Source organism: Ictalurus punctatus, chromosome 28, assembly GCF_001660625.3.
Source record: "Ictalurus punctatus breed USDA103 chromosome 28, Coco_2.0, whole genome shotgun sequence".
Classification (NCBI taxonomy): Eukaryota; Metazoa; Chordata; class Actinopteri; order Siluriformes; family Ictaluridae; genus Ictalurus; species Ictalurus punctatus.
In genome coordinates, this window is record NC_030443.2 from 11,059,211 (window position 1) to 11,075,957 (window position 16,747).

The 16,747-nt window shown below is 38.8% G+C and overlaps 1 protein-coding gene across 1 annotated transcript in view; it reads right to left on the reverse strand.

Moving 5' to 3' along the window:
- Positions 1 to 3,032: 3,032 nt before the first annotated feature.
- adamts15a (ADAM metallopeptidase with thrombospondin type 1 motif, 15a) overlaps positions 3,033 to 16,747 on the reverse strand; it is a 22,252-nt gene continuing 8,537 nt past the window's right edge. The window contains exons 2-8 of the mRNA XM_017460588.3: positions 13,579 to 13,711; positions 12,908 to 13,075; positions 9,825 to 10,111; positions 8,842 to 9,019; positions 7,939 to 8,114; positions 6,982 to 7,157; positions 3,033 to 5,233 (exon numbers count right to left, since the gene is read on the reverse strand). Coding sequence (XP_017316077.1) covers positions 4,429 to 5,233; positions 6,982 to 7,157; positions 7,939 to 8,114; positions 8,842 to 9,019; positions 9,825 to 10,111; positions 12,908 to 13,075; positions 13,579 to 13,711 — 1,923 coding nt within the window. The 3' untranslated portion in view covers positions 3,033 to 4,428. The remainder of the gene's footprint in view (positions 5,234 to 6,981; positions 7,158 to 7,938; positions 8,115 to 8,841; positions 9,020 to 9,824; positions 10,112 to 12,907; positions 13,076 to 13,578; positions 13,712 to 16,747) is intronic.

The following is a 16,747-nucleotide window of genomic DNA, read 5'->3' on the forward strand; positions in this document are numbered from 1 at the left end:
TGAAACCATGCCTGGTAAATAAAAAAACACTGCTGATGTTTTAGTATTCCCACTAAGATTTTCAGCATTGTCATGTAGGGAAAATGTATTCATACTTGTCCAAGCAAGAGAGATCAAATATAGGACATTGAAACAATTAAATCTGAATTATGTATTTAAAATAATTTACCTAAACCATGTATTGCATCAAAACTATTTTCTGTAGACCATTCATTTGCAGGCCACCTTTGTAGTGGAACTTCTGGGGCATGCATATCTCATTGTTTGCAAAATAATTCAGAACCAGATGTAGAGACTGTGGATGATGTGTATGGTACAGTACACCAGTTTAGGCTTTCTGTTGTTTTCCTTTGCCTGGAGACCACACATGTGAAGTTTCAAAGTGACGTTGGGACTCTGTGCCAAGGGATTTTCCTGCAGGTCAGCCATGTTGCGAGGCCAAGGGAAAACATAAATCTGGAAATCCCAAGAACGGCGTATAAGACAGCTAGAGAAACTGAGCTGGACCTTCTGGTGCCTGCTGAATTGCTTCAGTTTGTGTTGAGGTTTCTATATTGGATGGGAGTAATTCTACATTGCAAACACAGTAAAATCAAAGACCCAAGGGACAATGCCTCATCAAAATGGATCAAAATGGTACATTAGTCAATGCCTATAAATTATGGGTATTTAAGAGTTTAAAATTAAGGATATTGCAATAACAAGTCTTTTTGGGAAAGGTGGAGCATTTGAGTCAAGCATTTAAGCAAGTGAGTCAAGTATACTAAAGTAAGGTTGCTTCTGCTGTGCATGGTGCAATAATTTCCAAGTGAAATTGTACCAAATATTTGCATCACTGTGGAACCCAGGATTTCTTGACCTGAGATTGGAGCTTTATAGGTCTCTTTTTTCCTTAATATTTTATATTCCAGTGGCATTATGAAAAGACAGTATTATTAAACCAAACCAAGTGAGGAGCTGGACTTCATAAAAATGTTACCAGTGTTTGGTCACCCACATGTTCATATAGCACTATAATTCTACACTTAAACAGATCTTTTAAATTTTTCCTTTGTTAGATGACTTTCGGTCATAGAAACACACTGCATCATGGAAGGCTTATCTGCAGTACTATGCTGGCCATTAGAATGATACGCTCACCATTGATCTCTGCTAACTGATCCAGTGGACGTACGTTATATTGTGTATAGATCAATAATTTGTGGCGTGACATAGACAGGCTGGGAGATTCAATCTCTTGAGGACCTCCAAATTATACGTACTGTGTCCTATGTTCTTTCTTGGGAGTATTGCTCCTTCTCTGTAGTAGTAGAATTGCAAGGCTGTGTAGCACACTGAGAACCCAGAGGAGTTGAGTATGATAGTCTTTACTGGTTGGGAGTATATATTACTACTGCATCTGATCTGCTATTCCAGTCTATAATGGTTCTTCTTTTGTCCTTTGACACAGCTCTCCTCACATCTCACTGTAGCGTGAATTTTAAATTGAGGAGGATGACAAGATACATGAGTAAAGATTATGGGAAAAGAGGAAATGTGACACAAACCAGCAATAGTGAGCTTGTATTTCCCCCTTTTCCCCACCAGTGACTCTCATCCGCCTCCACAACACTCTCAGACCGCACCGCACCCCCCCCCCCCCCCCCCCCCCCTTTCCATCCTGTCAACCCTGGCAGGCTCATTGGCCTTTTCCCTCGTTTTCCATTGTCTCCGGATATGACCAACATAACACGTCATGAAGAAAGGGAAGTGGTAAAGAGCACCGCTGCCCCTACCCGTCATCTTCCCAAGGACGCGCACAGATGAGACCACTGATGTAAATGACTTACCTGACTAGTATTGTGCCTGGTAAGGGTAGCCTCTAAAGCTAGATACAGCTGTGAAACTGTGTTCAGTGGGGGGTTCTATTTTATAACAGTCTCATGGTTTAAAGATTTCTGTTGGAAAGGTTCACAGAGGGGCTAGTACGGTGGGTAGCATTGCTCCCTCACAGCCAGTTTGATCCTGAACATGGTTTACAGTCTGTGCGGAGTTTCACATACTCATCTGTGGTTTACTCTGGGTTCTCCAGTTTCCTCCCACAACCCTAAAGCATGGATTGGCTATTTGCAATGGACTGGTATCCCATTCAGAGTGTGTTTCTCACACCCAGTGTTCCTTGGACAGGCCCTGGATCCACCATGACCCTGACTAGGATAATATACTAGGATAATACTGAAGATGAGTGAGTGAATGAATAAATGAATTAATGGTTCACAGAGAATATCTGTATTTTAATCAGTGAAGTGTTTATACTGTTTGGTAATCCTAGAATTTATAGAGCTGCAATGTTAAAGCCTTTAAAGCAAGCAGAGATTAATGTTAGTGCTAGCAAGAAAAGCACAGAGAAAGAAATCAGCATCTGTTCTTGCTGTTCTTTTTTGATATTCCAATCCAATTTTAAGTGAGTCTGCTGATATAAAACATTTTGGCAACTTACATGACAGTGCTTTCTGGTTGATGTAATACTTTCAGTCCAACTCACTACCCATAATGTTCAGGCCTGACACTGTGTTTTTCCCCAATGGCTATATATACCCTAATGAAGCCTCACTGCCTTATAAGGCCTGGGATAGTGAGCAAAGAGCTGCTGCATTCTATGGTTTGAAATTTGGTCCACATGATCTTTCTCTCACTTTCCATCACTCCCTCCCTTCCTCTTTCCTTTCAGTCAAGGAGTAGCCTTTCAACAGTCTCAGTTCCTGATTCATGGGAATGTTGAAGGGAACTAAATGGAAAATGATACAGAGAAAGCAAAATGTGTCCCACATAGGGAATCTTAAAGAGAGAAGTCATGATGTGAGTTTTTCCAGTTCATAGCATATAATCTATTGTTCATGGTGCAGGAAAAGCCTCCATACGTTTGATACAATTGTGTCAAGATGTTAAGCTGAAGACTCAACACCCATTAATAGTTTTTGGTTTTAAGCCTACGTAAAGTTATAAAGAAAGTTTCACAAAGACAGTGAAAAAACACACAGGATTCCGAGTGATAAAGGATCTTGTTAGTACATGTTTTATTTGGAATAAATACCTTGAAGTCAATTCAAAATGCCAGCGTAAAAAAAAATATATAAAATAGAAAGGTATTTACAGGACTTATTTGTGCACAGCTAGATGGATGTATACATGGTATACAAGGCAGCCCATGCAGGACGTTGAACTCTTTTGCTGTACTAAAGTGCAAAAGAAAAAAAAAATGGATAAAACATTCCAAGTCATACAAGAACCATCTTTTAGATGGACAATATGGTCGCCCCAAAAAACCTCACATATATATCTTTTTACTGTGTTATGCATTACATGAATTTACACTGTGTACAAAAAAAAAAACAAAAAAACAACAGTTTACCAGGTTGGCATCTGGCAGACAAAACCATGCCTCATGGCATATGCCATCACAAGATATTGCTATAATAATAAGTTAGTTACTGTACCAGACAGGGCTTGATTATAGCAGCTGCACCTCTGTCTCACTGGAAAGAGAGGATAACATAAAAACAAACGAGATGTTGGATGACTAATTGAGATAAAGACCCTGTCATGGAGGCACAGTTTGCAAAATGAACAGACTCTAAGGGTTAACTGTCTCACCCTGAACTATACATAAATAGAAATTTAAAGACAGAAGACTGTTGAGATTCAGGAGAAAGATTAATATGCTAATATTGAGATAGTTGACTCAGTTGGAATCATTTTCTTTAGCTTTTATATATGTCTATGTGATATTTGGTGTTTAAACTGGTGATGCCGTACCTTGTTTTAAAAGGCATGAACGTTCTGGTCATTAAGAAATAACAATAAATTGACAAAAATTTTCTCCTACAAAATAAGGTCTTGGAGGGAGTCAACAATTTCCTGCTGCTCCAGCACTCTGGCATTCTCTCAGTGTTTATTATGCCAGGAATATTCAAGTAGACTATTAAAGGAATATTCAACAGGACTAATTAATGTTTTCAAATGCTAATGGAAAATGATCAAAGCATTAAACCATGCTCTGTTTATATGAAACTTGACCCCAGTCTCTCACCAGACACTCTGGACCCTTCTGAGGCCTCAAAACAAGACAGATTTAAGGAGGAAATGCAGTACACGGGCAATTTCTGTGCTACTCTTTCGACTCTGTGGATCGTTTCTTCTCAGTCCAAAAGATGATCGGCATATAAGTTAGCCTACATGGCAATATTGCTTTACAAAGTATTGCTTCTCTCTGTTTTGTAACAGTTTTTTCTTCTTCTTCATAAAAAAAAAAGATGCACCAGAACAAATAAAGTTCCGGATAGTTTAACTTTTAACTGTTCTTTGTTTGTTGAGTATATTGTTTAACAAAATGACAAGTCCACGACAGGAATTAACGTGGAAATTTAAATACTGTGGGAAAAGGAGTCATTAGCAGGGTTTTAACGAACAAAAGTCTAGCTCCTGTGGTTTCTTCATGCTCACACAGTGATCCCTGGGAAGCACCATGCCCGACTCGGTGGCACAGCGGAGTGGGCGCCGTTTAAAGCCTTTGCCACAGGTCTTGGAACAGGAGGACCACTCACCTATATGCCATACTGGGCATGGGTCACCACAAGCCCGCAATGCACTGGGCCTTTTGGCTGGATCACAGTCTGTACCAGGAGTGCCATCTCCACTTTGGCACTGTACCAATCTCCTCTGTAGGCCATTTCCACAGGTCACTGAGCAGTCCTCCCACCCAGTAGCCGCCCACTTCGCAGGGGGTGGAGCCTCTTTGATGTAGGGAGGTGGAATTTTTTTATTGAGGGGATCAGCTTCTTTCCCAAGCCCTCCCTCCTCAATGAGAACGCTGTTTTCGGCCAGAGTCCTGCCCTCCTTCTTTAACACCTTGTCCTCCTTGGTTTCTCGTTTGATAAAGAAGGAATAGCGGATGCGTGGAGGCGTTAAGTGGCCAACAGACAGCACCTCCACTGTCAGAGCTTCCCCCAGTGGCCTTACAGCATGCAGCGTCTCTGATTGGCCGCTGGTGCCACTGTAGCGCAAAAGGCTGCCACGCACTAGGATGTCCCGCTCCACTGCTGACACTATATAGTTGCCATTAAGAAGGTATTCACCTCGGCTGTTCTTGACAGCCAGGTAGTTATCATCATTTACCATTCCCTTATAGCCACGCTGGCGGATGTCAATGTTGGACGCACCCATAGGAAGCATGACGACAAAGTTGTAGCCATGACTAAGGGAAAGAAGGTGGAAAAAAATAAGGTTAGGGATTTAATACTGAAGTGAATCTACACTTATCAAAGTATCTGAATATACAACTTTGGTTACCAAATACAAGATAGTGAAGTTTCATATTAGATATTCACTGCATGGTTGCACTTCCAATACCAGTCAATAGCAATCAAAAAGTGCCCGTGAGAAGGTTTTCTTTCCATGACTACAATTTTTTCTGCGTGTATATATATATATATATATATATATATATATATATATATATATATATATATATATATATATATATATATACACACATAAATAGAGAGTGGGAGAGAGAGAGAGAGAGAGAGAGAGAGAGAGAGAGAGACGTGCAATTGCTCTTATGTGTGATAAGTTTCAGGAAATCTCTTAAAAAAAAAAACACCATGTCTATAAAGAATAATTATCCAACATAAAACGCTCACTGAAATATTGTTTCAAAGCTCTATTATACACTTGACATAATTTATATAACTAGAGCTGTAAGTCTGCAACTTACAAGTTCAAAGGTTTGTCAATATTTAAAACAGCAATGTCCTCCATATTCAGAGTATCACTGCTCATGTGTTTAAGTTATTAAATCCCCAACATATAGTTTATGCCTCTGAGGTTAGATTTTTTTAGTAGAATTGTCTGTGATAGATTTTAAATAGTGCCTAAACCACCACTGTATCTACTGTTATAAGGTGCTTTTGCATTTTTTTTTAAATATCAGACACTGACAGTTGAATGTGTACACTAGATACTAAATCAATGGCATTAAATCATATGTGTACACAGTTATTTTATCACACTTTTTGTTTGCTATTTTGAGTTGTTGAATTAATAAAACAATGTCAAATCTTTGGTTAATTTCATGCGTTCTTCTGTAAAGAAAATGTGTCTATGGTTTAAAGGATAACGATCAAGCATTCATCTACAATGCTTACAGGTCACTTTAAGTAAGGTCATATCATAATTTTATGCATAAAAAAATCTGCCCTCGAGATAAGCAATGTCTCCGGTTAAGATATCCTCCAAATGAAAAAAACATATTAGTGCACTTTACTATAATTAATTAAATATGTCATATTTAAGTATTTATTATTGCCCAAAATATAGATTTCATTGTGACATATTGTGGTTACAACAACTGACTGATTAGAGTGCTTCTCACTCGATCCAATATCATGCAAGAAAAATAGGCTTAAGTCCAAGGTCATGAGCCTATATAATTGAAACGACACACTTCAGCACACTCTGCACTACACATCGAACTTCTGTACACATGTTGCAGTAGTATAAAGTGTACAATTACGTTTGAGGTCTGAATACCCATGTGTACAATGTTGGTATTCAACTCCTCACTATACTTACAAATAAACTCCACATACTGCACTAAGTCTTTGTACGTAATACACAAACTTGTGCTCTTTAGTTTGTTGAGAAATAGAAAATGACTTTGAAGTCACTATGAAGGAATGTGATTTGACTTCGGTCTGTACCATAATTGCATTTAGGACAGTTTGGCCTGTTTTGCATGAATGTGTCTGTCCAAAATAGTCTCACTGTATAAATGATTAAGACAGAAACATGTGAAGGCATGATCATGATCTGAACCCCTAAAAATCTACATTTTATGAAATACAATGCCACATGAGATATGACTTCTAGGGAGTATCAGATAATATGATTGTAATGCAGGCTACAATGATAACTTTACATGCCCTTACTACAGGAACTTACATGGGTTTTGTGAAGAGGCCAGAAATCTTCTTGCAGCTCTTATTGTCCCCTCCACAGATGCCACACTTGTCAAACTTCTTGCTGGAGCCGAGTTTACCGTCACATCCCGCCTTGCTACATTTGCCCTGAACACAGACTCCTGAAGAGTCAGGAGAACATGGAGTCCCATCCACAACCTGCACAGGACAGGTGAAAAGAAACTGTATAATGCTGATCACTTACAGTTCCTAAATCTGTAAGGACCAGTTTTCTCTACCAAATCATCAAGGCTTTGTAACATGGAACATGCCTTTTACATTAATAAACTAGTTATCTTCTGCATTCTTTCTTGAGTGCTGTATTTTCCAATGTCCCACAATATATCCTCCTCCACAGTAGGTGTGCAAATCTTTTCAACTGATCCTAAATCAGTGTTAGCTGTCTGTGAGTGAGTGCCCAGTCCTGATATGCCTCATGATTCTGTGGAGGCTCAAGCCACACCGCTGTATCTCACCCAGATTAACCCCTTGTCCCTTACTATCTCTTCCATAATTCTTTTTCTCCATCGACCCTGACAGCTATGAGAAACTAAAGGCAATCATGGGATGGTGAGGGAACCCATTCCCTGTTTTATGTCACGTTTCTACATTATAGGTTTACATAATATGCTTGAATTATTTATTTCATTGCTTTCTTACAAAAATACAATCCTAAAAAACTTTAAAATTTAAAACACATAAGAGAAGAGTTTATTATTCATGAGCCATGAAATGTGTCCTTCAAAACATTTACAATGAAACATAGATGTGGTTTCTTTTTTTTTTATTCCACCCCAAGCCATCTATTTTAGGCCTGCAGACTTGACCATCCAAATGAATCTTTTTTATTCAATTTTATGTTAATTATGTTCATTATTATTATTTTTTTTATGAGAGAATGTTAAAACTTGAAAATGAAGTATAAGCCTGCATTTCTCACCTTGGGAGAGAGGACATAGAAGTAGCCTGTTCCATTAGCCCTGCATATCAGCTTACACTGGTCTTTAGGGGAGATGCCTGAGTACTTAGGCACCCACACCACAGAGGGCGTGAGGCGGTTGGTGTTCAGATTGAAGCCATTGAAAGCCTCACACTGCTCCTCTCTGTAACTCTTCCCTGTGTGAAAGACATGTAAGAAAAGATGTACCCAAGAGTTCTTTATAAAAATAATCTTCTAAAACTAATGCTGTTTCCTATGTGCAGTTCAGGTGTCATAATTTTAAACCCAGGATCATATTTAATATTTATAATTATATCTAACATCTTGTCTCAAATGGCTAAACAATTATCATGTCTGTTACCAGGCAACTGACTGCGCCTGCACAGAATCAAAGCAAAGTAAATACAAAGTGAAGTTATTGCAAGACAGATTTGCAGATGCAGAGAGAGGTGTGAGTGCAGTGGGAAAGCAAGACCTCGCGCTTGCAGGACAGTACTGGCGACAATTGAAAAGTCGGTAAGGTTTGTCCAAAAAGTCAGTAGATTTGTCGGTAGGTGCTTTTTTTAAAAAAAAAATGGGTCTGAAAAGTCGCTAAGTTGGCAACACTAGTCTGCACTGACAGCTAGATAAAATGCAGTCTAAGCTCCGCCTCTCCTCAGCAAAAAGTAAATACAGAGGGAGAGGGAACGCAGTGTTTTTCCATTTATGCACATTCTAGTTGAAAAGCAATAAAATACAATGAGTATCCAAAGGATGCACTGTCTGTGTTTTTTTTTTTTTCTTGAAAACAATTTGCACCCCCCTTCCGATCTCTAACCCTAACCCCCCATCACCCCCCGGTTGAGAACCACTGATTTAGTAGATTGTTTTGAAGCTGCTTAAAATGTATTAAAATTTCCTTACCAGTGTCTGAGCATGGTGTGAGGTTACAGGACCGATACTTAACCCTCACTCCCTGGCAGTATTTGCCCCCATTGTCTGGCAGTGGATTATTGCACTCTCTCTTTGCCAGCTGCACTCCACCACCACATGTCCTGGAGCAAGGCCCGAATGTCCCCCATTTACCCCACTTTCCATCCACCTAGAGAGAGAGAGAGAGAGAGGGGGGGGGAGAGAGAGAGAGACTTTTCATTGCAGCATCTGATTTTTCAAAACATTTTCTTATCTTTTTCCTATTTATCCTCTGTCAGGTTCCATCACTGTTTAATCTAGCCTTTTCCTAGCTCTTATATATATATATATATATATATATATATATATATATATATATATATATATATATATATATATATATATATATATACATCAGTCTAGCTAACCCCTAACTATGTGGCTGGTAAATTAGTACAACTGCCCAACATGGCCAAGTGTTACCCACATTTGTAAGTGTTCATTTCAAAGCTGAAAAGTATTATGAGAAAAATAAACCTACTGTCCTCTTGTCCACTTGTCCTGTTTACAGCAAAACATTTCTATTCTGATCAGAGTACTATCTTCCAGGATGACCTTGCCCCATCCACAGGGCACGAGGGCTAACTGAATGATTTAATGAGGATGAAAATAATGTAAATCATATGCTATAGCCATCTTAGTCACCAGATCTCAACCCAGTTGAAAACCTAAAGGAGACTTTGGACTGACATATTAGACAGCACACTTCACCATCATAATCAAAACACCAACAGATGGAATATTTTTTGGAAGAATGGTGTTTGTCCCTCCAGTACAGTTCCAGAGACTTGTAGAATCTATTCCAAGGTGTATTGAAGCTTGTATTGTATCTGTATCTTAGTGTGTTTATGTGCAGTATACAATGCATTAGTATGTTTATGTACAGTATACAGTGCATTAGTGTGTATATGTCTCTGTGTTGTCACTTGACTCACCTTAGGCCTGGAGACCTCGTAATCCTCTAAGCAAACCCCGCGCATGCACAGCATGCCCTCTCCACATTCTGTGCCGTCTGCCCAGGGGAAGTGGCGTGTCTGACAGACAGGCTGACCACGCGTCTTGCCTGTGCACCATAGCCGCTGGCACGGTGCCTGCATGAGTGGGCATGGCTTCGAACCAGCGCCAAATGACAACTCACACTGCCTCTCTAGACCATACGACACTCCAGGGAGAATGTCAGGTAGTGCCAAGGGTTTCTCAGGCTGATCCAATAAACAATCACCTGCAGAGTTTAATGACAATGTTGTGTCATGTTTGATTTTTGTTCTATTCAGGTTTGTTTAACACTTATAACTTACATATAGTTTTTTTTTTTATTATTGTTCTTACATTACATTACATCAGGATGGAAATCCTAAGTATTCTTTCCCTATTTAGTACAAAACTTTAATAGGCTACTTTGACCTGGGCACTACAATAGGGTTCAACATATCAGATATTCAGATGTTATTTTAAATCAGAATGTTAATTTAAAGATTACTTTGTCCTATAAACATTTAATGGAAAAAAAGAGCAGCTTGGTTACATGTTATATATGCCCCCAATTTAACAAAAACTTCATGCTGATTTTTTTAACATACCAGACATTATTCGCTAATGGTGTTGATATTATCTGAGAGAGGTTTGACCAAATGTCTTATAAGTTCAAGATTTGTTTGATTCACATCTTTAGATTCATCACATCTGTATGTGTTTGTTTAAATGATGAAGTCTGAGAGATTGTATTAGTCTCTGAGAGTCTGGGGAAACCAAAGGCCAAATTGTAAACTGTCTAATCAGTAAAACACACAAACACTTCAGCACTGTTTGCCTTCTCCTTTTCTAGATTGTATGTATATATATATATGTATATATATATATATATGTGTGTGTTTGTTTGTGTGTGTGTGGGGGGGGGGGGTGTACACCATACTTCACAGTGACATCTGTATCTTTGAGAGACATTGTCTGACATTGTATCTGTCTCTTTGAGGAAGCTCATGTGATTGGAGAATAAACATGCACACACACCAATCAGCACAACATATTATGTACCCAAACTTTTTGCGCATGCAAGCGTAATTTTTCTGGTATTCGTACTTTACTGGTATTCATTTCTTACAATGCCATACAATGTTATGTTCACTAAAAAAAATCTAAATCAAAATCACACTGTATATTATTACTAAAATGTCACAGAATAGACTTGGTTATAAGGAAGAACAAGTGAAACTGATCTAGTTGGATGCCATTTACATGTGCCTCTTAATGATAGTTATAATAATGTACGACCCAACCCCTTTTTACAATGCTGCTTCTTTCTTTCAGGTTAAAACGAATATATGCCACACCCTCGCATGCTAGCACCCTGACCCTATGTCTTATTTTGTGTTATTAACTAAGTATTTATGTCTTTGCACCAGGACATTTTTCATTCATTTATTCATCTTCAGTAGCCGTTATGTCCCAATCAGGATCACAGTGGCTCAAAAGCCTATCCTGGGAGCACTGGACGTGAGGTGTAAATACACCCTGTATGGGACACCATGCACACATATCATACTCAGTCACACCTGGGGACAATTTAGCGTAGCCGTTCCAACCTACTGGCATGTTTTTAGCAAGTGAGAGGATACCTAAGAGAACCTGGAGGAAGCTCTTCACACGGACAGCAAAGAGAGCTCAGGAATTAACTTATGACCCTGGAGGCAGCAATGCTACACATTGTACCACCATGCCAGCCAAGACCTTTTGTATGAGATGAAATTAGAGTAAAGGGACAGTCCCTCTACTGCATTTAAGATAAACTGCTATTGTAAAGAACAAACTAAAGTCTTCTATTTACCTCCTATTTCTCTGTCAAAACTACATATGCCCCTTAAATACTAAATTGAAAGAAATGAAAGAATGAATGAATGAATGAATGGATGGATGGATGAATGGATGAATGAATGAATATATGACATTTGCCTATTAAGGAAAAAAGGCAGAAATGAGCAGCTTGTTACCAGCTGGGAGCAGAGCAAATTTCTGGGCTAGAAAAATGCAAACCTTCTGACCTTAGACCTTCTGTGTGGCAATTTTGAAAATGATTTATGTTTTCTAAGATACTTTGCATAATTAATTGATTTTACTGCTCATTTAAAAACTACACATTACCCCTTTAAAAGACGCACTCATATTATTCTGCATGTTGTCTGCACAGTGCTCCAAACTGACATCAGAAGCCTGTAGATTTATGTCATATAAGGTTTTTGCCGCTATGGGAGTGAAATCTGACCCAAACTTCTGTCTGAACTAGCTTGGGAAAACATGATCTTGTTTTACCTATAATACAATGAGAGCCAGACCACATTGGGCTGTGTGTTCTAAATCCTGTGTAATCTAAGTGAAGTGGTCTGGATGTCTGGCTGTTAAACACTGCAATGACTTTGTGGAACATCAACTGTCATTTCTGCAGAGGCAGATGTGGTGGTTTGCTTTGCTTAGCAAGCCATACATATGCAGCCCTGAACACATGTTGTATGCATCAAGGAACACTTTAATGCATATTTCAGATTGATATGAGCATGTGTACTTTACCAATTTGGAACACACTTAACATGTAGATTAATTCAAACATAACCCATCAATATTAATCATATAAATCATATTAAACTCATTATAAACATGGATTTTTCTTTTTTCATTTCAAAAGGAGTTACAGTAGTCCTGGTTACAGCCCTGACTGTAAATGCTGACAGTAGATGACAAATGTCGCAGACTCTTGTCATTCTTGCATATTTAATGTGGCTGATTATGTTTCATTAAGCTTCAATTATTACATGTCTATCAGGATAAGTTGAAGAAGGTGTGGTTCACCATTAACAATAGCCAAATTCACAGTCTGATTGATAACGGTTTAGCCACCACAGACACCCAGTCTTAGCTCCCACAGAAAGTCATATATCAGTAAGATCAATAAAACCCAAAATATTATATAGTAACAATTTTCCTGGAAATAGTTATTTAAACAGAAACCTGTGCTGCTTTGACTTACCATGCCCGCTGTCCAGGAACTCTGTAATGATAGCAGCACTACACGGCGACCATGGGCTGGTGCGGTTTATCCGGATCAGTGTCGGTGACATCATATGATTGTCCTGCAGCTTTCCAAATACATCCTCACATGCCTTCACATTATCATGGGGCATGTTGAATACATGGCCTGTGAAGAAAAGAGAATTTTGCATTCCTTTCACTGTGCCAGTTGTGTCTGAATAATCTGCAAACCTCTAATAAACCAATTCTGATTTTTTGCACTTACTGTAAAATCACCAACACTTCTGCTCTCAGGTAATTATCATGTCAGCAATCAAACCACAGCTTTGTGACTCATGCCTCTAGTACCTCCAGCACATCTAGCAACTCTCCCTCATTTCCTACACTGGCCTTGTAAACATACTTTACCAAAACCAGAGATAGAGCTTCCCACATGGAAATAAGCAACTCTAAATGGGGCTCATCGTCTTACCTTGGCTGTTTCTCAAATATCCACACATGAGCCTTAGGGGACTTACTTGCTCTACAGATATTCAGCACACTTTTGCAGATAGTAAGTTTCAACAGATGTTTAATACAATTGTCAAGTGGTGCCATCTGTATGAACCATGAAAGCTAATTTCGCATCAGAGACTACTGATAACATCGTGACTTTGCATGTATACTAACCAAGTTCGTGAGCTGTGGTGAATGCAGATGGCAAGCCATCATCCTCGATCACTGAGCAGCTCCTCTTTGGGTCACACATCGTGCCAACATCTGCCATGCCCAAAGTGTCACACGTGGAGGCTCCACACAGATCCTGGATCAAATAATGAGAATTAAGTCGAGTTGAGAAATCAGATGTGAAAATGTGTTAAAATTCCTTGAGTAAGGGAACATTACTATGGGAAAGTTTAACTGATTATTGGAGGACTGGATGTAAATATCATAGCCAGGTTAAAGAAAACTTCTGATAAGCCAAGTTCTAGAAAATGTCTTCAAACACTCACCAGCCACTTTATTAGGAACACCATACTAATACTGGGTAGGATCCCGCTTTGCCCTCAGAACAGCCTCAATTCTTTGAGGCATGGATTGTACAAGGGGTTATTCATTTGAGATTCTGTCTCATGTTGACATGACTTCATCACATAATTGCTGCACATTTGTTAGTTATGCTATGAATTTCCATTCTTGCACATCCCAAATGTGCTATATAAAATTCGGTTCTGGTGACTGGGGAGGCCACAGAAGTATACATAACATGCTGTCAAGTTCATGAAACCAGTTTGAGATGACTTGTGTGTTGTGACATGGCACTTTATGTTACCGGAGGTAGTCATTATAAGATGGGTAAATTGTAGCGGCAAAGGGATGCATATGGTCAGCAACAATACCCAGATAGGCTGTGACATTCAAATGATACTCAGTTGCTTTAAACGGGCCCAAAATATGCCAAGAAGTAATTCTCAATACATTACACCTCCACCAGCATGAAGTGAACAGTGCAGATTGGGCCCATGGATTAATGCTGTTGATGCCAAATTCTGACTCTACCACCTGCATGTTGCAGCAGAAATCAAGATTCATCAGACTGGCAACATTTTTCATTTTTCAATCTGCAGCAGTCTAAGTTCAGTGAGCCTGTGCCCTCTGTAGCCCCAGGTTCCTGTTCTTGGCGGACAGGAGTGAAACCTGAAATGGTCTTCCGTTGTAGTATCCCATTTACCTCATTGTTCAATGCATTCTGAGATGCCTTTCTGCTTTAGGATGTGGAATAATTGGAGATTCACAGCATGAATGTGCAGCTGAAATATCTACAGCAGTTATGTGAGGCAGTAATGTTAACATGAACCAGAATCTCAAAGAAATGTTTCCAACACCAGTTCATGCTATGAAGAACTGCGATAACAAAGGAGGGTCCTACCGAGTATTAGTATGGTGTTCCTTGAAAATGTGTCAACATTTATTTATTAGGATTAATGAGGTTCCAATGGAAGGATACTAAAATATGCACTTTTTATTACATTGCAAATGTAAATCATTGTCTTTAGAATGTTACAGGAGAATTAAATATTGGTTAAAGGAAAACATACCTAAAGATAAATATATATAAGTGGGAAAAATATCTGCAAAGCCAACTCCAATTCAAGTTATATTAAGCTATTTAAGCAATATTGCAAAATATCGCAATCATGTGGTTATATTGAATATCAGCACGGCTGCATTTCTTCCTTTTCATCTTCAACTGGCAAGCTTTCATATTTTAAGCCAAGTTATATTCCTGAAAAGTACTGTAGTAACTGTTTCAAACCAGGTAGTGGAATTTTATGTGCAAACACAGACAAGTTGAGTGACACAAACAGCAAAACGTTCCAGTGTAGTTATAGGAAATATAGGCAGTCTTGGAACGCTACTCAACCAATCAAATTAGAGGACCAGAACTAACTGTTGTATAAACGTGAATGATCACAAACATATAAAGAATGTACTCAAGAAGGCCGATTTTGTATTCCAGTCCACAGAAAGGCCCCATTCACTCAAACCTATGCACATGGGATTATTAAAACTATGACACTACCAAAAAAGATCATCCGTGAACATGCGTAGCACATAGCACGTAGCACAGCATTCTGATGCAATGACCAAAAAGAATCTTAAAAAGTCACGCATTTGTTTGTGGAATCTCTTAAGTGCTTTTAATTCACCAAGAGATATTCCAGATGCCCAGTTAAAGATTCTCTTGAGTTTCAGGGCTACATGAGGTAATAGTTGCAATAAAATGCAGTGCTGTGGGCCAAGGAAAAGAACTTTCCAGCTGACCTATATTTTGCTACCACACATTCACTGTATTCACTGTAAGTATTCACTGTACCACACTGATGGTATATCTGGTAGTGATATTCCAAAATAAAACAAACTTCTAGGAAAATGACCTGTACTGATTTGAAACATAACAATATAGACTACATAACAAATTATATTTAGTGCTGGCAACGATGCATCCAACCAACAGCAGAAGTCCTAATCCAGAGAAAGTTGGCTTCATAGCATGTGCTAAATGAAAGCTGGACAGAGATTTGTCTTCACAGGCGTGCTGATATGTCGCTGTATCAGCAGTCCTAAAATGATTTGTTTGTTGGTTGTCCTAACAGTATTTGTTTAATGGCCAAACTCATTCGGGCCTCCAAGTATCAAGCCAAATACACTGACAGGTATGGTCAGACATTAAAGAATGTCATATAATTTGAGGTCCCAAATCAGTGTAACAAATTGTTTGTGAGCTGCAGTTGTTGACCATTGAAAACCAGAACCAGATGTGGGTATGTGAGAGGGAGGATGGTTATTACCCAAAAAGACAGACACATTTTAAGGAAGGAAAGAAGAAAAGCTTTTTTTCTTTTATGTAACAAGCGTATGTTTGTGTGAATGGTGTGTGAATCATGAGGAGCTGCACTCTTAACAAAGCATCCGTGGCATTTGGTGCCCTTTTTTATTAGTACATTTGCAATAAAAAAATATTCAACCCCCATTGCAAATCAGGTTTATTGTCAAAATTTACAGACTTTCAGCTGTTTGCAATGAACAAATTAAAATAGTTCAGCACAATGAATACTTCAAGTGGTTTCCCCAAATTCAACTGAAATTGGAAATTATAATCATTTCTCCAGTTTCAAAATGATTCAACCCCTTCATGGAAACATCTTTTGCACTTAGTAGAGCACCCTTTTGTTATGACCTGCTGCAAATGAGATGCATAGCTTCTGGCAGCATTCCTGTGGACTATATGCCCATTTCTCATGAGGAACAGCCTCCAGTTCAGTAATATTCTTGGGTTTGCATGCTGCAACCACCT